The sequence below is a fragment of the Capricornis sumatraensis genome, chromosome 4 (assembly GCF_032405125.1).
Source record: "Capricornis sumatraensis isolate serow.1 chromosome 4, serow.2, whole genome shotgun sequence".
NCBI lineage: Eukaryota > Metazoa > Chordata > Mammalia > Artiodactyla > Bovidae > Capricornis > Capricornis sumatraensis.
Window position 1 is genome coordinate 101,175,265 of NC_091072.1, and position 24,942 is coordinate 101,200,206.

General features: G+C 48.4%; 1 protein-coding gene across 2 annotated transcripts; it reads left to right on the forward strand.

Moving 5' to 3' along the window:
* Nucleotides 1-322: 322 nt before the first annotated feature.
* Nucleotides 323-19,722, forward strand: BAZ2A (bromodomain adjacent to zinc finger domain 2A). Of its 2 annotated transcripts, XM_068969768.1 has the most exons (29): nucleotides 323-458; nucleotides 2,059-2,447; nucleotides 2,538-2,652; nucleotides 3,519-3,704; nucleotides 4,185-4,403; nucleotides 4,843-5,289; nucleotides 5,435-5,495; nucleotides 6,752-6,860; nucleotides 7,031-7,132; nucleotides 7,283-7,493; nucleotides 9,066-9,166; nucleotides 9,442-9,507; nucleotides 9,688-9,915; nucleotides 10,052-10,306; nucleotides 11,253-11,467; nucleotides 11,757-11,831; nucleotides 12,033-12,213; nucleotides 12,316-12,375; nucleotides 12,573-12,717; nucleotides 13,242-13,894; nucleotides 14,056-14,278; nucleotides 14,385-14,540; nucleotides 14,653-14,804; nucleotides 14,989-15,278; nucleotides 15,374-15,506; nucleotides 15,612-15,758; nucleotides 16,378-16,604; nucleotides 16,728-16,871; nucleotides 16,959-19,722. In XM_068969768.1, exons 1-29 carry the CDS (start codon nucleotides 323-325, stop codon nucleotides 17,122-17,124), a joined length of 5,592 nt encoding a protein of 1,863 aa, XP_068825869.1. In that variant the 3' UTR covers nucleotides 17,125-19,722. The 2 variants fall into 2 exon arrangements, with proteins under 2 accessions (XP_068825869.1, XP_068825868.1); XM_068969767.1 differs by having other exon boundaries at nucleotides 2,059-2,652.
* The last annotated feature ends 5,220 nt before the right edge of the window (nucleotides 19,723-24,942 follow it).

Consider the following 24,942-nt stretch of genomic DNA (forward strand, 5'->3'; position numbering starts at 1 on the left):
GGGTGGAGCTTATACTGTGGAAAGACTCCTCCAGGCAGCTATTTTGGTTTTTCTCCCTAACTCTTTGTATCTCTACAAGGCTGATATTTAAAAAAAATACTTTGTATAGGGTCATTGCCCAGATTAGGAGTATATTTCCTCTTCTCTTTCTTTTTCCTCAACCCCCTTTCTCCCCACCACTCTGCCCTGTCCAGTACTTACGTAGGAGAAGGGTAAGTAAAGTAGATGGAAGGGTGGGGGCATTCCTTCTAGAATATTTCAGGTGACATAACCTTGTTTAACCGCCAGTATTTTTTTCCCCTTTCTCTCCCCTCCTACAGAAATGGAGGCAAACGACCATTTTAACTTTACTGGCCTTCCCCCTGCACCTGCTGCCTCAGGACTGAAACCCTCTCCCTCCTCAGGGGAGGGGCTCTACACTAACGGGTCTCCCATGAACTTCCCCCAGCAAGGGAAAAGTGAGTGTGAGGGCCATGTGGCCTGGGAGGGAGTGGGCTTCATTTCTTTAGAGTAGGTTGATGGGATCAGTGGGCTCGCCTCTGGGTTGGCTGTTTCACAACAGCTCTTTTATGTCAGGTGGGAAGGGAGGAAGTGAATCCTCAGAACTCCAGCTGCTGGAGAGAAATCAAGCTTCTTAGAGCAAGTTCTAGGGGGGTTTGGAAGAAACACTGTTAGTTTTAAGGTTGGAAGAGATTAGAAAAATACACTGGCCTTTTCATATTAGCTTGTTCTTCTGTTAGCCCTGTTCCCTGGCTACTGCCCCAAAGTGGTGAGGTGGCTACTGCTTCTGATAACCAGGTTGCACTCGTGAGAAAGAGATAAAGGGCCAGTCCTCTGAGAAACTGTTTATAGAGATTGGAGTAGCCGCCCCAGGACTGGAGGTAGAGGGGTTGGGTGAGGATTGGGATTTGTCTGCCTTTTACTTTGTGCTGAAGAGAAGAGGGCAGATGCTTGAAGTGCCTGTGCCACTTCCTGTCCTTGTGGATAGAAGAGAGGGACAGTGAGAGTTTTAAGTTTACCTACTTCCCCAGAGAGAAACATCTGTAATTCCAGACGGAAGTGCTGCTTCCAGGATCAGGTCTTTCCCTGGATTTGGCCTATCAGTTGCTCTCTGCAGTTGCTCTGCCAAGTACCTCTCTACTCTTGCCTTGGTTTCAGTCAGGTACTTTATGCTTAGAAGCAGGGGGAGCTCAAATGCTTCCCTCCTTCCTTGCAGCAGAAAAATACTGCCCCAGGCTTATGCTTAACCACCACTCCCTCCTGACTTCAGGAGGGTTGCAGATCGATAGAAACTCCCTCACACCCCCACCTCCCCTGAAGCTTCCTTAGTATTTTGGTTTCTTTTATTTGATTGCCCTCCAGTCCAGAGGCTGCCATGGGTGTGAAAGGTGAAGTCTGCAGTACTGGTCGTGCAGAGATTCCCCTCAGTGCCTATTACCCTGTGGGGTTCAGTGCCTATGGGGAGGGGCCAAGTCCAGTCTCCTCTGAGCTGGGATCTTGCTGCTGTGGTGACTGCAGATTCTATTCTTAGCCCAGCACAAAGTGCTGGATCTGCATGTGCCAGTGAGGTGGAGGCTGTCCCTTCTGGTGCCACCGTGGGGCCGAACAGCCACTGGGAAAGGCAGGGGGGCGGGGGAAGGGAAATGGAGGATTCAGTCATGCCACTCCAAGGGAAGAATTCCTCCAGGGAATGAGGGTGGGGAAGAATACAAGTCACTGTAGAGATTCTGCAAACAGTTTCATTTAGAAAAGAAAAAAAAATTAAAAAGCCCTGAGCGTCAGCAGCAGCCATCTCCCTGCTGGTCGTTTCTGTAGTAGGCCGGGAGAGTTCCCCAACCCCCTACTCAGCAGCCTCAGCCGCAGTTGCTAAGCTTAACATCCAGGAGCATCTGGGTTTGGTGTTCCCTGGAGACCAAAAAAAACTGTAAATATAGTAGAGGGGGAATCTCGCACCCCTTCACCTTTACTTTTTCTAGTCAGTGCTATTCCTTTAGTAGAATTAGTATTGTTACTTGCATACATGTCTGAAACTGACCCTTTTCCCTCCTTCTCTGCCAGGTTTGAATGGGGATGTGAATGTTAATGGCTTATCTACTGTATCTCACACTACTACTTCAGGGATTTTGAACTCTGCTCCCCACTCCTCCAGCACCTCACACCTCCATCACCCCAACGTGGCCTACGACTGTCTCTGGAACTACTCACAGTACCCATCTGCCAATCCTGGCAACAACCTCAAGGACCCACCCCTTCTCTCCCAGTTCTCGGGGGGACAGTACCCACTCAATGGCATCCTTGGGGGCAGCCGGCAACCTTCATCCCCAAGTCACAACACTAACCTTCGGGCTGGGAGCCAAGAGTTCTGGGCCAACGGTACCCAGAGTCCCATGGGGCTTAACTTCGATTCACAGGAACTCTATGATTCCTTTCCCGACCAGAATTTTGAGGTGATGCCCAATGGACCCCCTAGTTTTTTCACCTCCCCACAGACTTCTCCTATGTTGGGGTCCAGCATCCAAACCTTTGCACCCTCCCAGGAGGTGGGCAGTGGTGTCCATCCTGGTGCGGCAGCAGAAAAGGCACTGACTTCCGCTGTGACAGAGAACGGTGCTGGGTTAGTGGGCAGCCTGGAGCTGGAGGAAGAGCAGCCAGGTATACTCATGTGGGCCCATGAGCTGGGTGGGAGAGGGAAAATGGGGCTGTGGGGGGCAGTGGCTTTTTGAGGTGAGGAAAACTTGTCTTTCCAGCTCTCTGCAGTGGAGGCTGATTTGCATGTTGGTGATTAGCAGAGCCAAGTGGCTGGTGTTTTTGTGGCAGCAGCACCAGCTCGAGAGTGGGAGTGCAAATTATTTCAAGCTCATGCAGAGCTGCTGGCCTGGAGAGGGCAGGTGGGCGAGCCCGAAACAGCCCCAACAGACACCTTGCATCAATAAAGGCTTCTTCTAAGATATAGGAAGGGATTGGAGCATCAGCAAGAGGCAAAGAGGCCAGTTTGATTTGACTGTGGCAGAGCCAGACTGGCTGCTAAAGTGGGCTGAGCCCTAAGTAGTGATTGGCACATGAAGGAGGGAAGGAACAGGCAGAGCATGCCATTGCTTGTCTACTCAGTCTCCTTTCTTTTTTGTTGTTCTTAGCATTGGTACATGTGCAGTCTCTCATCTTTTCCCTCAAAATATAATTTGCTATTGATTCCAAGCACAAGGGATGACCACCCTGTAAAGTCACAGGATGTTTTCTCTAACACCTGTTCCCACTGGATGGGGGAAAATAGCTGAAAACACCATGGGTTCTTGTCTCAGACCCCACTCTTCTTTTCCCTTTTTATCTGCTGTAAGATCTTACTCACACATCTTTGTTTAATCAAAGTTCTTGATATTTTCGGTACCCAACATAGAACTGGCACCCATAAATGTTGAAAGAATGATCATCCGACCCTCTAGCAAAGATTGCCTACTATAGCTGACTGAACGCGTTGAAGGCACTGACTTTGACTTTTGCCCTCTCCTGGGGTATCCTAGAACTAAAGATGTGTGGCTACAACGGCTCCGTCCCTTCTGTGGAATCATTACACCAGGAGGTCTCAGTCTTGGTCCCTGATCCCACAGTGAGCTGCTTAGATGATCCTTCGCATCTTCCTGATCAACTGGAAGACACTCCAATCCTCAGTGAAGTCTCTCTTGAGCCCTTCAACACTCTGGCACCGGGTAGGCTTGGAGATTGACTCCCTTCAACATATCCATGCAGAGGGTAACTGACTTATACCCCCTAGAAGAGATAGTAAGCCAGGGAAAGTATTTGGGAATTTGGGCCTCTGGGGCCCCCAGATGATCCTGGCAGGTCACAGTTTCATGCCACTGGCCTGACTACGCCAGTTGCACTCTGAGCTGAATTGGTTCATTTCCCACATTCTTTCCCAGTGTTCCTTTTGGCCAGGAGCCCTGGATAGGGACTTCTTACAACACAGTTGGGCTATTTGGGTTCTCACTAACTGGAAGGAAAACATTACCTTTTACCACACTGTTTTATGATAGATACTAGAATTTTGTGTTGGTCTGTGGGTTAATAGAACCATTTGCCTTTCCTTCACTAATATTAGAAAGAACCTTCACCCTATAGGAAGTAGAATTGGATATATTCACACTAATATTTCTTAAATCTCACTTCCTGATTTTCTACCCCTGAAGAGCCAGTGAGTGGAGGACTCTACGGTATAGATGACACGGAGCTGATGGGTGCAGAGGACAAGCTGCCTCTGGAGGACAGCCCTGTGATATCTGCCCTTGATTGCCCTTCCCTCAATAATGCCACTGCCTTCAGTCTCCTGGCAGATGACAGTCAAACTTCAGCCTCTATTTTTGCCAGCCCCACCTCTCCACCTGTCCTCGGGGAGTCTGTTCTGCAAGGTGAGTGAGGAAAGCTAGACGAAGTCCTTGACCTAGGAAAAGGTGAAAGTATAGGCCTTAGGGCTGGGAGATCTATGAGAACACTTTGCTGGGAGCTGAGGGGCCGTGGGATGGTGTATGGTGGGACTGAAAAAAGGCATTGTGACTTCTCTGTGCCCAAAGAACTTGTCGGTAAGACTTGGAGTTTGCAGGAGAAAGGAGCCAGAGGCCTTTATTGGCTCCAGGTGAAAGGTATTCACACAGTGACAGCAGCAGCAGTTTTGCCCTTTAACCTTCATGAATGATAGGGGAGGACAGCCAGAGGCTACTTCTCTTTTTCCTATCCTAGGGGAAAGCCCTTGAAGTAACCTTGCTTAACTTAGTCCATGTTTGTCTGAGTAGATTCTCTTATTTTATAGGGTCATTTTTCCTTTATCCATCCTGTCCCTTTGGATTCTAGATAATAGCTTTGACCTGAATAATGGTAGCGATGCAGAACAGGAAGAAATGGAGACTCAGGCTTCAGACTTCCCACCTCTGACCCAGCCAGCCCCTGACCAGTCATCCACTATTCAGCTACATCCAGCAACCTCGCCAGCAGTCTCACCAACAGCCTCCTCAGCAATCTCCCTGGCAGTGTCTCCAGCAGCCTCTCCAGAAATTTCCCCAGCCATCTCCCCAGCAGCCTTCCCAGTGGTCTCTCCAGCTTCCTCAGCAGCACTCCCACCAGTCTCCTCAGAAGTCTCCTTGACAGCCTCCCCAGTGACCTCCCCAAAAGCCTCCCCTGCCGCTTCCCCGGCAGCTGTCTTCCCGACAGTCTCCCCAGCAGACAAAGATATCAGCAGCGTCCCTGAAACAACTGCTGACCTGGAAGACACCGCTGTAGGAGTCCCTCCCTCTGGTAGCGGTGAGTCTCTAGATTCTGTTCCACCCCGACTGGTTCTAGGGAAACCTATCTGTCTCATGTGGCATTTAGCCCCTCCTCACTGACCTGTTGTTTCAGTATTTTGCTTGACCTCTTAACTTGGGTATCCCTGTCTTGCTCCCCCCAGGTGATGTCCTGAGGAGACGTATTGCTACCCCAGAAGAAGTTCGTCTTCCCCTCCTACATGGGTAAATGCTCTAATTTACTACATGCACTGACCTTTGACACATTTAATGAATGATTCTAGGAAGAAGGGAAGGGAGCTCTCATCTGAGGTGGGGGAGGAATGGACTGGACAAGAATAGGTTAAAGGATAGTTATCTGCAATGGTAATGTTTTTGGGCATGAGATTCTTAGGCTTTCTTTCTTCCTTTGTCACCGTCTTCCTTCCCTCACCCATTCTTTCCTCATTTTGTGGCTACTTAGTTTTCTCCTCGAGGGGCTAGTGCTGTTATCTTTTCCAAATTCAGCTGGCGGGTCTGGGATTCAGGTGTCCAGTTGAGTTCATCTGTCCTATATGTTTGGAGAAGGAATAGCAGTGAATGGGGAGTGGCTTCATCCCCATGAATCGGGGTTTTTTTTTTAATGCACTCTAAGGGCAGGAACAGTATGTGACCAGAATGAACAAGCCAGCTAACACCAAGGGCTTTGTAGGAATAACTGCCTTCCTGATCTTCCCCACCCCCGCCCCTCTAGGCTACTTGTGGTCACCAAGTCTGAGTTCTGCTTTAAGTTTTGAGAGAAAGATAAGGCTTAGTCTTAGAATAATCTGTTGCTCAGAACACAGAGTTCCTTACTAAACCCTGGCCTCTACGGAGTCATTTCATGGAGTCGGCAGTGAGTTTGTTCTGCTTGCCTCCCTACCCTCTGTCATTTCTGCCTTTATTCTCTTCGGTCTATGTTCTTTGCTGGAAGCCCAGTAATTTGTCCTGAATGGCATTAGGGAGGGGGTTTCTGACTGTTTCTCTCGCTGACTTTGGAAGTGGGCGGGTGGAGGTCTTTCTGCGTTGTACAATGTGGTGTGTTGCTTTCCCCTGAGCCACTGAGGGGCTTGAGGCTCAGGCCTGCCTTCTGGCCAACCTTGTATCTCAGAAAAAGTGAAAGTGAAGTCGCTCACAAAGTGTCTGACTCTTTGCCACCCCATGGACGAAGCCTACCAGGCTCCTCTGTCCATGGGATTTTCCAGGCAAGAGTACTGGAGTGGGTTGCCATTTCCTTCTCCAGAGGATCTTCCTGACCCAGAGATTGAACCTGGGTCTCTCGCACTGCAGGCAGACGCTTTACCATCTGAGCCACCAGGGAAGTCTTGTGCCTCTGCATCTACATGCAGTTCTAGTGAGATAGGTGTGGGGAGGGCCATCTGCTTAGTGGGGTTGGCTTCTGGGTGGCTTAAGAGTGGGTAGGGGTGTGACCTGGCGGCAGGGCCCGTGTGCTTCTCTGGCAGATGGCGGAGAGAGGTGCGCATCAAGAAGGGCAGCCACCGATGGCAGGGGGAGACCTGGTATTACGGCCCTTGTGGGAAGAGGATGAAACAGTTCCCGGAAGTGATCAAGGTAATGGAGCTTTTGTGGACTCTTGTAGAAAAGCACAGACTCCTTTTTTGGGCCCAGTGGTGACAGGCTGGCATTGTCTGCTCTGGGGCTTGTTCTGCTTGTGCTGTTGATGGCCAAAGGGCATGGTAGGACTGTAACTTCACTGACAGCACTTTACCTCCTCCTTGCAGTACCTGAGCCGCAACGTGGTACACAACGTCCGTCGGGAGCATTTCAGCTTCAGTCCCCGTATGCCTGTTGGTGATTTCTTTGAAGAGAGAGACACACCAGAGGTGCACACCCAAGGGTTAAATATACTTTTTTAAATATGACAAGCTGCAGCTTCCTCATGGGGTTTGGAGATTCTCAGACATCAGATGGTTCAGAGGTTCTGGTGGCTTGCATGAACTTCAGTTGTAACAATGTCTTCCTTCTTACCTCAGGGCTTGCAGTGGGTACAGCTCTCAGCAGAGGAGATCCCATCCAGGATTCAGGCAATTACTGGGAAACGGGGCCGACCTCGAAACACTGAGAAGGCCAAGACCAAGGAAGTCCCCAAGGTGAAACGGGGCCGAGGTCGGCCACCCAAGGTCAAAATCACTGAGCTGTTGAATAAGACAGACACCCGCCTCCTAAAGAAACTGGAGGCCCAAGGTACTGTGATGTTTCTTAACTTGGGAATTCTGCTCACTCTCTGAGGTATCTGAAATGTTGATGAATTGATTAATGCCTGGGTTTCCCAGGAGTGTGACTGACATCTGGATGGAATGAATCTGAATTACCTTCCCCTCTCTGGAAAGCAGCATCAGGGTCCTAGCACTTTCGGTTTTTTTTTTTTTTTTTTTACTTTATTTTGCTTTGCAATACTGTATTGGTTTTGCCATACATTGACATAAATCAGCCACGGATGTACATGAGTTCCCAATCCTGAGCCCCCCTCCCACTCCCCACCCCATATCATCTCTCTGGATCATCCCCGTGCACCAGCCTCAAGCATCCTGTATCCTGTATCAAACATAGACTGGCAATTCGTTTCTTACATGATAGTATACACGTTTCAGTGCCATTCTCCCAAATCATCCCACCCTCTCCCTCAGAGTCCAAAGTCTGTTCTATACATCTGTGTGTGTCTCTGTTTTTTTTTTTAAACAACCAGTTCCTTTCTTGAGTTTCTCTTTAGTGGAGCCTTGTGCGGGGAGGTGGGGGTGGTATCCCAGAAATAATTATGAGAGGAGAGGGCTTTCATGTCCTTTCTTACCATCTTTTAGCTTCTTACTTATCTTACTGGTCTTGGCTTGTCTTGTGTAAACACTCGTTTGGCACCATCATAGAGGTTTAGAATTCACATCTGAATCCAAAAGATAATTGGTACTGTTTTAGTGGGATGGATAGGTAGGAAATGTCTATGTTTTTCAGTAAATATTGCACTTACCCTTATATAGTATGAAGAATGTGAAAGAATTTGGAATCAGGTATCTCTTATTCAGAATTCCAGCTCTGCCAAATTCTGACTGTATGAACTGGAGCAAGTAAAGCCTCATAGTGGTTCATCTGCAGATAGTATCTAAACTTAGAGGGTTGCTGCACAGATGTAGTAGTGGTGGTAGTATTTCTATGCCAGAATAGGATAGGTGCTATTGTATCAAAAACATCAGTTCTAAAACACTGTTGTCTGCAGAATCACATCTCAATATCATCTTCCAATGGAGAAGAAATTCAGATATTTTAATGGAGCAAGACATAGGAGCTGAACATAGGCAATAACTGTGTCAGATTTGATAGGATTCTACTAAAGTGTCCTTTATCTGGGTCCTTCCTTTCTGGCACATTCTTGCTTAATTGGTGCTTCCAACTCAAGACCACCTGCTTTCTCTGGCAGTTTTTCTGCTTCCTTTCTTAGTTCTAAAATCAACCTGTCAGGCAGCCTGGGAGAGGGACAGTCTCTAAGGCTACTCTGCTGTTCTGGCCTCCAGGACCCTTTCTAAAGCAGTCTAAGTTCCAGAGGCTGGTGCTTCTGGGCACGAGATGCCATTTGTGTTACCTCCATAGGAGGTTCCTCTCGTACATTTTTTTCTCCCAGCATTTTATGTATACTTAAAAAAAAACAGGCATCTAGTTTCTTCATGGAGCTGTTTGGAAGCCAGCTTTGTGATAGGCATGTGCTGGTCTGGATGCTGGAGATGGGTCTGCCTGCCTCACTCTTCATTTTTCTTTTTGCTCTCACAGAAACACTGAATGAGGAGGATAAAGCAAAGATGTGTAAAATCAAGAAGAAGATAAAGCAGAAGGTGCCGCGGGGAGAGTGTCAGACTACCAACCAAGGGCAGGTGAGGGACATCAGCAAGATTCCACAGTAGGTTAACTTCTCCTACAGCCGCTCTGTCTTCTTTTCCATCTCCCACGCCTGCCACCTGCCATTTAGAGAATTTGGCTTGTTCAAAAATAATGTGGGCATCTCCAGGGTGAAAGAATTGATCCATTGCCAACCCCTCATCCCATGTCTCAGCTATTCTCCCCGGCATCCTTGTTTGTTTTTGAATCCTAGCCCAAGCAGTGATGCTTTCAGAGTTTGAGGAGAAATGACTTCCTTTATGGTTTACAGGCCAAAAACAAGAGGAAACAAGAGACCAAGAGCTTAAAGCAGAAGGAAACCAAGAAGAAATCCAAGGTAGGTTCATATATGCACAGGTGTAACTTTGAAGTCACCAAACTGATTTTGCAGGATATATGAGTTGGTCATGTTTTATAGTCATGTTTCTGGGTGTAAGGTGGGGAGGAGGGGACCAGGGAAGGGTGGTGATGTGAATCTTCACGGCACTCTTGATTCCTCTCTCCCTTGGGTGGGTAGGCTGAGAAGGTAAAAACAAAGCAGGAAAAACTGAAGGAAAAAGTCAAGAGGGAGAAGAAGGAGAAGGTAAAAATGAAGGAAAAGGAGGAGGTGGCCAAGACCAAGCCAGCGGGTAAAGCAGATAAAGTGCTGGCTACACAGAGGCGCTTGGAGGAGCGGCAGAGGCAGCAGATGATCTTGGAGGAGATGAAGAAGCCCACAGAGGACATGTGTCTGACTGACCACCAGGTAGTGAGGGGAGAAGAGCAGGTCCTGGAGGGGCCACCCATGAAGACACTTCTGTTAACAGGAGGAGCCTCCTAGATACCCAGACTGTTGCCTTCCCGTGTGTTTGACAGAACACCTACCACTTTTATCCCTACAGCCGCTGCCTGACTTCTCACGCATCCCTGGTCTGATCCTGCCTAGTGGGGCCTTCTCAGACTGCTTGACCATTGTGGAGTTCCTGCACAGCTTCGGCAAGGTGCTGGGCTTTGACCCTGCCAAAGATGTCCCTAGTCTGGGGGTCCTGCAGGAGGGGCTCCTGTGTCAAGGCGACAGCTTGGGCGAGGTGCAGGATCTCCTGGTGCGACTCCTGAAAGCGGCTCTCTGTGACCCTGGCCTGCCCTCCTATTGTCAGGTGAGGGCCTTTCCTGGGCTCAGGGGCTTGGGGTCTGTGCTTTTCTCAGCTTTGCTTTCTCTTTTGAGTTGAACACATGAAAGCCCCTTCCAAAGTGATCAGGACAAGTCAAGGGAGATACACAAATGGTCCCCAAATAGGAGTGGTTTGACTTACAATTTTTCGACTTTACAGTGGTTCAAGAGTGATAGGTCTTCAGTAGAGGTACTTAAGGTTTTGATTTTGATCTTTTCCTGGACTGGAGAAATGCAATAGTACACTCTTCATGGTGCTGGGCAGCGAGTCAGCCGTGCATGTCACTTTTGCAGCCATTCTATTCCTCACTTTCAATACAGTATGCAGTAGATTGTGTGAGATATTCAGCATTTTATTATTAAGTGGATTTGTGTTAAATGATGATTTTGCCTTCCTCTAGGCTAATTTAAATGTTCTGAGCATGTTTAAAGTAGGGTTGGCTAAGCTGTCATGTTCTGTAGATTAGGTGTATTAAATGCATTTTCAACTTACAATATTTTCAGTTTATGATGGATTTTTTGGGACATGATCCCATCATAAATTGAGGAAGATATGCATACTACATGCTATCCCTTGTAATTTACTGCCTTTTTTCTTAGGTTACTTCTCATTGCTTTATGATTTTAGGTCCTGATTCTCCATTATTCTCTCCAGGGACAAGTGGAGGAAGATCTGCAGTTTCTTCCTATTTTTGTTTTCCTCTATTTTTTATTTTTCTTTCTGACCTCCCTCTGCTTATTTTATTCATTTTCCTTTAATATACTTCTTTTCTTTTGTACCTGTCCTTTTTCTTCTCTCATCTTACCCTAGCAACTTTCCTTCTTAACTTTTTCTATCTTAACCCTGTAGTTCTCTCTTATTTTTCTATTCCAGGTTGACTTGAGTTGTTCCTCTTTCTCTCTTAACTCCTATTATGTTCTTCTCCAAACAGTCCTTAAAGATCTTGGGGGAGAAGGTGTCCGAGATCCCACTAACAAGAGACAATGTGTCTGAGATCCTGCGCTGCTTCCTCATGGCATATGGAGTGGAGCCAGCCCTCTGTGACAGCCTGCGCACCCAGCCTTTTCAAGCCCAGCCACCCCAACAGAAGGCTGCTGTTCTGGCCTTCCTTGTGCATGAGCTCAATGGCTCCACCCTCATCATCAAGTGAGGGGCTGGGCGGGGGATGGTTATTACGTGCCTTGGTCAGGCCGGGATAGGGGAGGGGTTTAGCCATCTAAAAATCCTAGGTGGTGTGTGTCTACCGCCATGTTCTGGGCATGCTGGTATGACCTGGGACTGAATCTAATTTTCCTTCCCGGGCAAGCCCAAGCCTTACTCTGCCATTCATCCAGTCTAGGTTCCAGGATGAAACTCCTTTTACCCTTGAACTTCCCTTCTTCTGTGTCTGTGTTGCCACTTCTCCCTCAAAATACTATTCTCTGTTTCCCTGCAGTGAGATTGACAAGACTCTAGAGAGTATGTCCAGCTATAGGAAAAACAAGTGGATTGTTGAAGGCCGGCTGCGGAGGTAAGGACAGGACAGAGGAGAGAAGGGGACAAGGTGAAGCATGCCCAGGGCTTGTGTTTGGAACTTGGTGTCCTTAGCCCCTCTCCTGGGGTTGAGACCGGTCCAGGGCCCGGGGCGGCTTAGATTCAAGGTGTTCCTTTTGTGGCGGTATTGTGTTCCTCACACACAGTTTAAGTTTTCCCTTAAACTGTGTGTGTCAAGATTGAAAACTGTTCTGGCCAAGCGAACGGGGCGACCTGAGGCAGAGCTGCAGGTGCCAGAGGAAGGCCTGGGGCGGAGGCGCAGTTCTCGGATCATGGAGGAGACCAGTGGCATGGAAGAGGAGGAGGAGGAGGAGACTGCAGCTGCTGTCCATGGCCGTAGGGGTCGAAGGGACGGAGAGGTACTAGCCTAGACCAAGGAAGGTGGGAGGTGGAAAGCATTCTTTCTTCCCCTTGAATCTGATGATTCCCTTTTTCTTGGTGTCTACTTGTTTCTTCTCCAGGTTGATATCACAGCATCTAGCATCCCAGAGCTAGAGCGCCAGATAGAAAAACTGAGCAAGGTATTGTGCTTCTAGCCTCCCAGGAGCTGGAGATAGGGCCTGGGCGGGAGTTGGTTACCTTATGAGTTGGGCCTAGATGGTATCAATTTTATAGGGAAGCTGAGAGCCATGCCTTTCTCCCATATACTGGACGAAGTCACCACTGTCACCCTGGAAGTGTGTTTTTCATTCATCTTCCTTTTCCACTGCCTACCCAGCGTCAGCTCTTCTTTCGAAAAAAGCTGCTTCACTCATCCCAGATGCTTCGAGCAGTCTCCTTGGGTCAGGACCGCTACAGACGCCGCTACTGGGTGTTGCCCTACTTGACTGGTATCTTTGTGGAAGGAACGGAGGGAAGCTTAGGTAGGTGTGTTGTAGGACCCTGGTTTGAGTCCCAGCTCACAAAAGTTAAGGAATTCCTTTTCCTCTACCTAGCATCTTGGGCTTTTGATTGTATGACAGTCAGTTTAGCATACTATGGATAGGAGCACAGGCTCTGGAGTAAGACTGCCTACCTGTGCTCTGCCATTTACCAGTGATATGCTTCAGTTTTCATTTGTGAGATGGAATTAATAATAAACTGTATATGTCATAGGGCTATTGAGGGGATTAAAGTAACTTAATAGAATAATAACTTAGAATAATGTATAACATAGCTGGTTCTCAATAAATGTTAGCTTATGTTTATGCTGATGATAATTACTTGGGAACATAGTTTTTCTTTTGCAGATACTATGCTGGTTGCCATATAAGCATCTTCCAGTGCACTCTCAAAAAGTGGGGGATTAAGTCCAAGAGAAAAAGAAAGTATATGTCCTGTGTTTGCACACCCTCGTTCTTTCCCGTTATATATCAATGTGTCTTATGCTCTTCCCTTTGCTTTACAGTTCCTGAGGATGTGATAAAACAGGAAACTGACTCCTTAAAAGTGGCAACCCATTCGACAACCAGCCCAGCCTCCTTCTCTCTGAAGAGGGAGTTAGCTGGCTCCAGCACCTCTGCCAGTTCTCCTGCCCGGGCCCGAGGCCGACCTCGGAAAACTAAGCCTGGCTCTATGCAACCTAGGCACTTGAAATCTCATTCCAAGGGTCAAGGTTCAGAAGAGCCTCAGACCCAGCTTCAGCTGGAGACTCAGTCCCATCCTCAGCTTCAGGCTCATGCCCAGCCCCAGCTTCAGTCCCATCCTCACACTCATAATGGATTCCTGGAGCCAGAGGGCTCCCCATTGTCTCTGGGTCAGAGCCAGCATGACCTCAGCCAGTCAGCCTTCCTGTCTTGGCTGAGCCAGACTCAGAACCATGGCTCCCTGCTGAGCAGCTCAGTCCTCACGCCTGATAGCAGTCCCGGAAAACTGGACCCAGCCCCATCACATGCCCCGGAGGAGCCAGAACCTGACGAGACAGAAGCCAGCCCTGATTCTCAAGCCCCCTGGTTTAATTTCTCAGCCCAGATGCCCTGCAATGCTGTCCCTACACCACCCCCTGCGGTTTCTGAGGACCAGCCCACTCTTTCCCCTCAGCTACCTGCTTCTTCCAAGCCAGTAAGTACCCAGAATTAGTGCTATGCACTTACATTCATCTGGCCATAGGCTAGGTTGCCTGGCTGTGGGCTGTTGCCATGGTTCGGGGGAAGGGATGAGGCCACTGGGGTCCTGTCAGCATGAAAACAGCCCCATCATCTTATGTTTCATCTCATTCATAGGTGAGTAGAGCCAGTGCTGCCAACTCCTATTCTCCAGGGCCGTTCTCTTCCACTCCTTTGCTGGGCATGGCTCATAAAAGGCGAGCAGGAGATCCTGGAGAAACACCACAGAGCCCCACAGGGCAAGGACAGCCAAAACGGAGAGGGAGACCTCCCAGTAAGTTCTTCAAACAGATGGAGCAGCGTTACCTGACCCAGCTGACAGCCCAGCCTGTCCCCCCTGGTGAGTGACCTTGGGATGGGCTGGGATGAGTATAGGTAGGAGTGGCATCAGATATGGACCATGTAGTTCCCACTGCCCATGTTACACAGATAAACTGTGTTCACAGAGATGCGCTCTGGCTGGTGGTGGATCCGAGATCCTGAGACATTGGATGCCACGCTCAAGGCCCTGCACCCCCGAGGCATCCGAGAGAAAGCACTTCACAAACACCTGAACAAGCACAGGGACTTCTTACAGGAAGTCTGCCTACGGCCCTCAACAGGTAAAATAAATACTTAACCAACCTGAGCTGAGGAGCCCAGGTCAATTTTGAGCTGCTGCTGTGGATGGTGAACAGCCTGATGGGCTTTTCCTTCTGCCTTCTGTCTTCTCAGACCCCATCTTTGAGCCCAGTCAGCTACCTGCCTTTGAAGAAGGGATCGTGAGCTGGACCCCCAAAGAGAAGACATATGAGACAGACCTGGCTGTCCTTCAGTGGGTGGAGGAGCTGGAACAGCGGGTGATCCTGTCTGATCTGCAGATTCGGGTACCCTGGGCTGGCACTGGGTAGGGGGTTGTTGAGAGTGTGTTAATCTCTTATACCCTGTTAGGAAAAACCTAGGGTTCTCATTTTGCAAAGTGACTTCCCATGACCCTAAATGGGTCACATCTTTTTCTACGCTTAATGTCCTTCTTTTATAATGAGTTTTATTTCTCTCTCCCACCTGCAGGGCTGGACATGTCCCAGCCCAGACTCTACTCGTGAAGACTTGGCCTACTGTGAGCACCTAGCTGATTCCCAGGAGGATATCACCTGGCGGGGTCGAGGCAAGGAAGGTCTGGCACCCCAGCGTAAAACCACCAACCCCCTGGACCTGGCAGTGATGCGACTTGCTGCCCTGGAGCAGAATGTGGAGCGGCGGTACCTGCGGGAGCCCCTGTGGCCAGCTCATGAGGTTGTGCTGGAGAAGGCCCTGCTCAGCACGCCCAGTAGTGCCCCACAGTGTACGCCTGCAGAGATGTGAGTGCCCACACTCCAGTTCTTGGTCTTGGGGAGAAGGAATCAATTTAATAAATCCTACTCCTCATCCCCAAATCACCACTTTCTCCCATCAGATCATACGAGATCACTCCTCGAGTTCGGGCGTGGCGCCAAACGCTAGAGCGATGCCGGAGCGCAGCCCAAGTCTGCTTGTGCCTGGGCCAGCTGGAGAGGTCCATTGCCTGGGAGAAGTCTGTCAACAAAGTGGTGAGAAGCCTGGGGAGCTGAAGAGATGGCAGCTGGGATGGGTGGGGTGAGTGGCAGGCAGAGAGGCTTGAGGGCTCACCCTGACTCCTCACAACTCTGGTCCAGACCTGTCTAGTCTGCCGGAAGGGTGACAACGATGAGTTTCTTCTACTTTGTGATGGGTGTGACCGTGGCTGCCATATTTACTGCCTTCGGCCCAAGATGGAGGCTGTCCCGGAAGGAGACTGGTTCTGTGCTGTCTGTCTGGCTCAGGTACGTCTGCTCTCTCATCCCACTCCCGAGCAAGTCAGAGGTTTTCTTTCTCATCCCATTTACCACCTGTCTTAAAAATATCATTCTCCCCGTGCCTTCCATCTCTCCTCGGAAAAGGGTCCAGATGACATGCTAGGAGACCTGGGTTCCGGTCCTTTTTTGCACAAGTCACTTAAATTCTACCACTTTACTTGCTTTCCTTGTAAAATGGGAGTGATTATACTTTCCTTTTTCACATAACCCAAAAGGGTGAATAATAAATTCACAGACTGACTTATGCATGAAAGTATTTTGAAACCTCAGTCACACTCAGACAAGTAGTACTGTGCTAACTCACTTTAGTCGTGTCCGACTTTTGCAACCCTGTGGACTATAGCCTGCCAGGCTCCTCTGTCCATGGGATTCTCCAGGCAAGAATACTAGAGTGGGTTGCCATGCCCTCCTCCAGGGCATCTTCCTGACCCAGAGATCAAACCCACGTCTCCTGCATTGGCTGGTGAGTTCTTTACCACTTGTGCCACTGGGAGGCCCCCAGACAAGTAGGGATTGTGATAAAGTAGAGAGCAAACAGAGTACGTATTTCCAGCTGTGGCTGATCTCACCTTTTTCTTATCCTCAGCAGGTAGAAGGAGAATTGACTCAGAAATCTGGTTTCCCAAAACGAGGCCAGAAGCGGAAAAGCAGTTATGTGCTGACCTTCCCAGAGGGTGACAACCGCCGCCGCCGGCTGCTACCAAGGGGCCGAGAGAGCCCAGCAGTGCCCCGGTACTCAGAGGAAGGGCTGTCCCCCTCGAAGCGGCGGCGCGTCTCCATGCGGAACCATCACAGTGATCTCACGTTCTGCGAGTGAGTTGAGTGAATTCTGGGGACAACCGGCTCTACATTTTCCAGAGTAGAGTGTTTAGAGGGCTAGGAGGGGTCCGTGGCTTGCTTCCTGATAGTGTATCATCACTGTCTGTTTCATAATAGGATTATCTTGATGGAGATGGAGTCCCATGATGCAGCTTGGCCTTTCCTGGAGCCTGTGAACCCACGATTGGTGAGTGGGTACCGGCGGATCATCAAAAACCCTATGGATTTTTCCACCATGAGGGAGCGACTGCTCCGGGGAGGGTAAGTAGACATGATTGACTCTCCTGGCTCTTCTGTTACTGCCATGCTGGTACCCCGGCTGACAGCTCTGTCTCCACCCCTGCCCAGGTACACCAGCTCAGAGGAGTTTGCGGCTGATGCACTCCTGGTCTTTGACAATTGCCAGACTTTCAATGAAGATGATTCTGAAGTGGGCAAGGCTGGACACATCATGCGCCGCTTCTTTGAGAGCCGCTGGGAGGAGTTTTATCAGGGAAAACAGGCCAATCTGTGAGGCGTGGGAGCTGGGGAGTCACCTTGTGGCATTGCTCCCTGCCCTCCACACAAACCCTGCCATTCTCACCTGCTGATGCTGCCCTGGGTCCAGACTCAAGTCAGAGGGAGAACCCTGATTTTTGACCTTGCCCTTGGCAGCACCCTACGTCTTCTTATCCTTACACCCTTTCTCCCTTTCCTCCTCTTGTTCCTCAGATAAGAGGGGCAGAGATGAGGTCCTTCTGGACTGAAAGCCAAAAAAGAAAAAATAATTTTTCCTGTTTTATGTCCTAATTAAATAAGAGGAGGAGGAAAGAAGCCCCTACTTCCTCCTCCCAGCTTCCTCACCTTCCTTGTACGTGCCCCAGCATTCTGGGGCTATTTAACAATAGCAATAGTTCTAGTGAATGTGTGAAACCGAGAAACACTCTGTACTGTGTGTGGACCCGCAGTGACGGCCAGTAAAGTGGACTTAACTCCCAAGTGTGTCGAGCCGGACACCGGGCCCTGAACATGCTGCTTCCATGTTCAGTCCCTCCCCTGCTTCTCACTTTCTCTCTCACTCCCCTCTCCCCTTCAGATTTGTCTCTTCATCCAATAATGTAAAACTATGTGTACGGGTTCCTCCCTTCTCTTCCCCCAAATCTTTTTTCCCTTCAAAGGAAAAAGAAGTTCAGAGGTCCCTGTCTCTCTCTCTGTCCTCATCTTCCTGCCAATAGCTAGCCCCTCTGTAATGTTGGATACTCCTCAAATGCTGAGTTTCTAGCCTTTTCTGAAACTCAGTAAACTGGGGAGAGGGCAGGGAGGCACCCTGGACCCTGGGCCTTCCAGCCTCCTTCCCCACCTCTTACCCAAACCTCCCTCTTGGGAACTCCTCAGGGACAACTACTGCTGAGTTCGGGCACACCCCAAGATGGAGGCCAGGTAGCAATTGACTGGCCTGAGAGAGAGAGAGGTGTGTGTGGGTGTGTGAGTGAGTGAGAGAGGATGCGATTGTGCCCCTGTTTTTGGTGGCATCCATTCAGTTTTTCCCCCAAGTATCTGTTTCCCATTGTTTCAAACCATTGAAACACCTTTCTCATTGTTTTAAACTTTCACTTTGTCTTTGGGAAACCACAGGAACAGTTTTTCTGGGTCAAAGCTGTGTCTCTTCCCTCTCTCCCAGTCATTTCTGTTCCAGCCTCTTCAAACTGTGCAATCTTCTAGCAGGAACAGCTTCTCCTTTCAGTAGCTCTGAGTCCTAAGCTTTTGCAGGGAGAGGGGTAGAACTGGACCTTTCCCTAATCCCATGAGCTTCTGTGGGTTTAGTTGTGCTCTCCTTCCCGTATCCACTTCATACCCTGGGACCCCTTCCCCAGGAGCAGAGACCCCAGAGCACGAGTGAGTAGGGAGGAGAGGCTCTGGGTCCACCACTGCCCTACATGTGACTAGGCCCAAGTTAAGCCCCAACATGTGAGATGAAAGCTGCTAACTCCCAGCTACAGCCATGGGCCCCTGGCCCCCTGCTTTCCTGCTCAGCAGAGCCCCTCCCATCAGAGATTACGGGTACTTGCACTGGGGAGGTGGCTGCTGGCTGGCCCAAGCAGAGAGCTGAGGCATCCAAGAAATGTTCCATTAGTGGGAGAGGGGTGCCAGGTGAGGGGAGCATTCCTGTACTTCTAGCAGCACTGAATAGCCACTGAAGGGGGTGGGGGCAGTGTAGGTCCTGGGGCAACCCCTTTCTTTCTTTATGCCCCTACTCCCCCATAGCCTATTTCTAAAGTCGCCTTTTCTGTCAGATAAACCTCAGAACTTATAATTTTATTTGAGATTTTTTTTTTTTGCTTTTAAATAAGAGGTGGATTGAAGAATATTTGAATTGACTTTATATTATGCATAAATATTTATATTTTATCTAAATAACTGCTCTGTAACAAACTTTGTGTTAGTCAAGCATTTGGAACTGTTATAGTTGGGGACTCTTCTTTTTCCCCACGGCAGTTTTCCCCAGTATAAAATGTTCTAGATTAATTTTACTGTTGGAGGTTAGATGGACGGGGGAGTGAAGTTTCAATTGTTCCTGCTATGTGTTCCTCTCCCAGCTCCATCTCTTTCCCTAGGGACCAGGCACTCTGAAGGTGGGGTGGAGTCCTAGCCTCAGTTTGGAGTGGGGGTTGATAGGGGGGTGGGGACAGGGCATGATCAATGGGGCCATTTCTCACTTTTCTTTCCTCATCTTCACTGCCCCTTGAGTTAGGTGGATTTTCTCTTCTTGACGAGAGTATTTGATAGGGAAGGCAAGTTTTAAAAGTAAATAAAACCCACCCCTGCCCCTCTGTTTCCCTTCTCCCATCAGTCTGGTAACAGGAAGAAACCACACCATCAACACCAACAAATTTCCATGTTCCTTTTACAACAAAAGGGACTTGACTTTTTATATAACCAAATGTGGTGTTTTAGTGACTTTTTGATAATGTACAGTTTTTTGTGAATTTAAATTTATTTCTTTCTATATTTTTAGGACCAATCTCATTTTTAATAAGGTAAAAAAAGGAAAAAAAAGTCTAGAGATAAAAAAAAAATCCTGTTTTTGCCATGTGATGTTCCACAAGTGCAGCTGTAGAAAAGTGCTTGTCAGTTGAATAAAAACCACATTTGATAGAGACTCAAAAGACTCCGTGTGTTTATCTTCCTTCAACATAGGTTCTTGTAATTGCCTAAAGGGGAGAACTGGGTGGTGTCAGGGTGAGTATATGACTGGTTTGATGGGGAAGACAGCAGGCAGGAGAGCAGTGTGCCCCTAAGTGTCAACAGTTCTCTCTAAACCTCCAGGCTTGGTCCTTCTTTTTCCAGGAGGCATCCAAGGCAGAATTTCTGTTTCTGTGAATGGAACAGGTGCTTCTGGCCGAGGTGCTGTAACAAAGGATTGAAGTGTGCCGAGTTCCTACATTGTGAGGCATGGCCTTGGCTTTCTAAGGCTGCCACCTGTGTTCCTGATGCAGGAAAAGTATGTGCTCATCACCACCTTCCCCAGCTTCCCACCCATGGATAAGACACCACGAGGTAGACATCTGTGTTTTATTTCACAAGTTGAAATAAGAGAAATTCTACCAAATTATAGGGAAGAAACATGAGAATACCAAAGGTCAAAAAAATTAGAATGGGTAGCACTGGCACAAACATGACAAGAGTGTAAATTTAGAAACCTCTGGATAAAGAAAAACTGTACAAAATGTGTTTTGAGCATAATTAAACTTATTTCCTGTCCAAGGTGGTTAAGTGCATGCAGGAGTGCACTCGCCACCCCTGTATGTGTTGGGGGATGCAGACACCAGTACATGTTGTGAGAACTTTTTACAAGCTGGGAAAGCTTACCACACTGAAGGTTGGAAGTTTTGTTTTGGTGACCCTCTAACTGGAATAGGAGGAGAAGGAATATCTGTTTTCAGCCCTATAAAAACCTCAGATGGCTGCTTTGGTACATGCTTACCTTCTCAGCTAGTGGCAGCCACTGGCAAACTTAATCAAGTTATAAGCTCTGCTCCAATGCTGGTGTTCCTGGGGGTGGCTCCCAAGCATTACTTAATATCCTAAGCAGTCATCATTTGGCCTACCACAGCAATATCTAACTGAAGAGTTCACACTATTCTAGGGTGATAAATGAGGTAAAAATCTCAAAGACATTCCAGAAATAGAAATAATGAATTCTTGCATTTGATCTGAGCCCTTTCTAGCCCCCAGTTTCCTAAACCTCAGGAAGGGAAGGACAGTAAAGGAAGGAAACACATGTAAACCAGGTGCTTGTGCCCGTGCTGAATTGTGGAACTGTGAGGTAGATCTGTAACAAGGACAAGGAAGTTGTGGGCCATACCCGGGAGAACAGAGGTTCGTTTGAAATGGAAGTGGACAGGCCAAGGAGAAGCAGCAGTGGTAACGGGTGAGAGGGCACCTACCTCTCTTATTACTAGTCTCGTGGGGAGCACCTCTAGGGAGGTGCCGCAGAATTCAGCAAAGAGGAGAAGGGCGATAGAGCTCACAGGCCTGGCTCAGCTGTTGAAGGAAGACCCTCCTACAAAAGGAAAGGGTAAAAGCTGAGTGAAGGCGAGATCTGCTAATGCCTGGAAGGAGTTAAAAGCAGGTAGCACAGAAATGGCATAGTTGGTTTAGGAGGGAGTCAGGCAGGGGTTAATGTGGCAAGGCACAAGGTTAGACCTAGCCCTTACAGACTGGCTGTCACACCACCCTCTTTGAAGTTGGTCTATCAGAGCCTGGGGACAAGTTTAGACCTGATCTCTGACCCACGTTTACTGCCCTAGGCCAAGAAGGTCGAGGTAACCTGCTAATAATAAGTGCAATGCTGCTGCTCTCCCAGAAGGGGGGGCAAGTGCACGAAAGAACTTTTTTTTTTAGATGTTTACAATCCATTCCAGCAAGCCCTCTCACGGCACCTTTGTGGAGCAAAAGAACAACCCACAAGTAGGCGCCCCAAACGGCATACACTGAAGTAGCAGGGGATAAGCGATGCAAGCACCAAGGGGCTAAATGAGCTCACTGATCAGTAAGTCAGGAAAAGAAGAATGGAACTGGGCTGAGGTGGCCTGATCCAGGGAGGGTCAGTAAAGCAACAAAGTCTAGTCCTCACACTCAGTGCAGGTAATGTCCCCCTACTACCCCATCTATTCCTGACAAGGGGTATTTATTTACTGTTCAGAGCCACTAGGCTTCCTAGTCCTGGACAGCTCTTCCAATCCTTTGGTTAAAAATACTCTAAAAATAACACTCTCCCCACCATCATTTCTACATCTTCCCTAACCTCAACCCACACCCTCCTCCAAAAAGCCTTGGGTCTGAGTATCCAGAGTGAGACAAGAGCAGTACTAATATTGGCATGAGGTGGGATAGGCAGGCACTAAGCCTAATAAAGGATTATATCATCTGAGAAAGTGATTCTAGTATGTTCTATCTGACTGAAAAGAAAAAAATACGAAGTAGTAAAATATTTTAAGAATGGTACGAGCACTGTAATAATAAAGGATGAGATGTGAAGTACAGGTAGAGTATGACCTGGACTCCATGAAGACAGGCCTCAGAAAACACTAGCATAGTTCAAAGAGCCCAGCCCAAGGCTATGAGCCTGCAGACGCCCCCTACAATCCCTCAGCAGCACCACTGCCACCAGGGGGCCGTTTTGAGAGAGAAAAACTGGCCCTCATCCCTTCTCTCCTTTTTCCACTCACCCATGTTATGAACTGTCAGAAAAGAACTAACAATTAGGGGGAAAGTATCATGTGTAACCCAAAAGGGTCCAAACAAAATTCCACGATGCCATTAACCACTACAAAAATAACTTCAGGCTCTCACTCCCTCACTTCCCATGCCCAAACCTGCCCAAACCAGAAACATTCATTAATAAAATCCATTAAGCAGATTCACATGAGAAAACGGACTAAAGGTAACTTCATAATTTTAAAACAAAACAATGCAAAATAAGAGCCATTTAAATACAGAGAAAGTAGAACCAATAATTCTGAGAGGCAGAGAAGGGGCAGCATTAATGTCAACAGCTTCTGCACATGAAAGGCCCTCCTTTCACTAAACCTCCTAGCAAAGCAAGGTTCCTCCAAACTGCTATTAATTAACTGAACTAGACTCTTCTTTTCTTCAAAGCCCCTGAAGAGACCTATGGTGTACTTTTCTGACTAAGGACTAGAGACTCAGAAACAAGCACTACCTGCCCAGGCAAACCCTCCCAGAAGGTTACTGGGGCTGTTTTACATCAGATAAACCTTTCCTGAGGTTGGAAGTACCCATGAGAAAACTGGCAATTTCGCCTTTTGTATTTTCCATCTTACCTATTATCCCCTACCTGCCGTCTGCTGCCTCCACTTCCTCACCCTCAGGATGCACAAGAGGACTCGGGGTGGGGAGCAGCAGGGCTCTCAACTCTGGGATGGGCAAAGGGAAGGGCGAGCTGGGCCCAAGCTCTGTGTACAACTGACATCACAGCCTCTTCCCGCCCTGAAGCATCTCCTTCCCCTCCCTACAGCCAGCCTACTGAACACCTGTTTCCCCATTCTCCATCACTGGGCTTTCTGTCTGTCTCAGAGACAGACACCTGACCTGGAAGTGAAGGGGAGCAGCACTCTCCTTTCAGTGTAGAAGGGAGTGACTGGGAAGAGAAGGTGCAGGACCGACCTTCCTGGATGATGGGCAAAGGCTTCCTCTGATCTGTCTCCAGGTGCGTAGCCAGGTCTTACAGAAGGAAGGCAGGGTTGAAGAGCAAAACAGAGCCTTGTTGTGAAGGGCTCCTGACCTTGGGTATACTGAGATGGGATTTATTGCTCTTTTCTCTCCTAGCTCCCTGCTGTCCTTCCACAAGGAAAATTATTTTTGACATCATGGTTCCCTGGGAAAGGGGCCCAAATGCTCTGGACAGTTAGAAAGAACTTTGTCCCTTCCCACCCCCTGCATAGCACACACAAACAGAGAACAGCTGCCCCCTCGATCCCTCTCAATGTGTGTGTGCACATGGCCTGAACCTTTCAAGGGCAGCCCTTGCTGTATACATCGAGGTGCCAAAGGTCAAAGCCTGGGGAAAATTAAAGAAGAACCTCAGTTCTCTCTCAACTAGTTGCCTGGAGCTCAAAAGGCACTGTGTGTCCAGGGCTGGGAATTTACCAAGACCTCTGGTACACAGGCAGGCTTGACACTGTCTTCATCAGGGTTTCCTCACCGTGGCACTACTGACATTTTGAGTCAAGAGAATTCTTTGGTTGGGGGAGCCAGGTCTCCTGTGCACTACAGGATGTTCAGCAGCATCCCTAGTCTTCAGCCACTAGATGGCAGCAGCGCACAGCCTCACGCCCAGATGTGACCATCAAAAAATGTCAAAAGGCCTCTAGGGGACAAAACCACCTCTCTGAGAATCACTGGTCTAAAGGTGAAGCCACTGGTGGTCCACGGTGGGGAAGGAACCTAAGTGGATTCAGCAAGGTCACAAATGCAAAGGCTCTGAGCATGGCAATGACATGCGACATGGAAGAGAGGGGCCCTGAGACCCAGGGCAGAAAAGGTCCTCCAGGAAGCAAAAAGCAAGCATTCCTGAAAAGCTGTAGCTGGAGAAGGCATTTTCTCAGAAGGTGTGGTGCTGGCCTCGGCAGTGAGAAGAATTAGAAGTCAGTAGGTCTGTTTCTCTGGAACTTGCCAGGGAAAACCTAGTCTTCATCCCAATTTGGATCAAAGATGGCTACCAAAGGCTGTGGAACTGTCTCCTTAGTCAGCCGAGGTCAAGGCTCTGCTTCCGGAAGGGCAGAGGGAGGAAAAGCCGCTTCCACTGCCTGCTTAGTCTCCCTGTTCCTTGCCCCGCCCCTCAAATTCCATAGGAAATTTCATTCAAAAAAGAAATCACAAAATTAAAAACTGTAAAGAGGTTAAAGTAAGCAGGTTCTGCTGTATGGAAAAGAGAAAAAGAACAATCTGGATGAGGAAAAGAAGGCATAAAATGTATGTGAAGAAGAGATGGGATGTGTGATCTAAGAGCTTTATAAAACAAAACATTGAAAGTCTGTGTATTCTTACACACACCTCCCCACAAAAAAAAAGTCCATTGCTAAACTCAGCAAGAAGGGCCCACGAAGGGCTCCATCAGTGTTCTAGCACCACATCTTTTTTCTTAAGAAATATATTTTTTTTTTTTATAAAAAAAGCCTTCCCAAATAAGTCCAACACATCAAAAATGGTTTTTCACAAAGATGAGAAGTTCCAGGCACCATGTCTCTTTGGGGTAGGATAAGAGTATATTGCAGTTAAAAGCAAAACAGCAAACTTTCTTCACAAAAGAAAAGAAGTTTTGTCGATG

Coding starts and splice junctions, on each gene's coding strand:
- BAZ2A (XM_068969767.1), top strand. CDS start 323: ATGGAGGCAAACGACCATTTTAACTTTACTGGCCTTCCCCCTGCACCT. Junction 6,861..7,030: donor AGTTCCCGGAAGTGATCAAG/GTAATGGAGCTT, acceptor TCCTCCTTGCAG/TACCTGAGCCGCAACGTGGT. Junction 15,507..15,611: donor AGAAGTCTGTCAACAAAGTG/GTGAGAAGCCTG, acceptor ACTCTGGTCCAG/ACCTGTCTAGTCTGCCGGAA.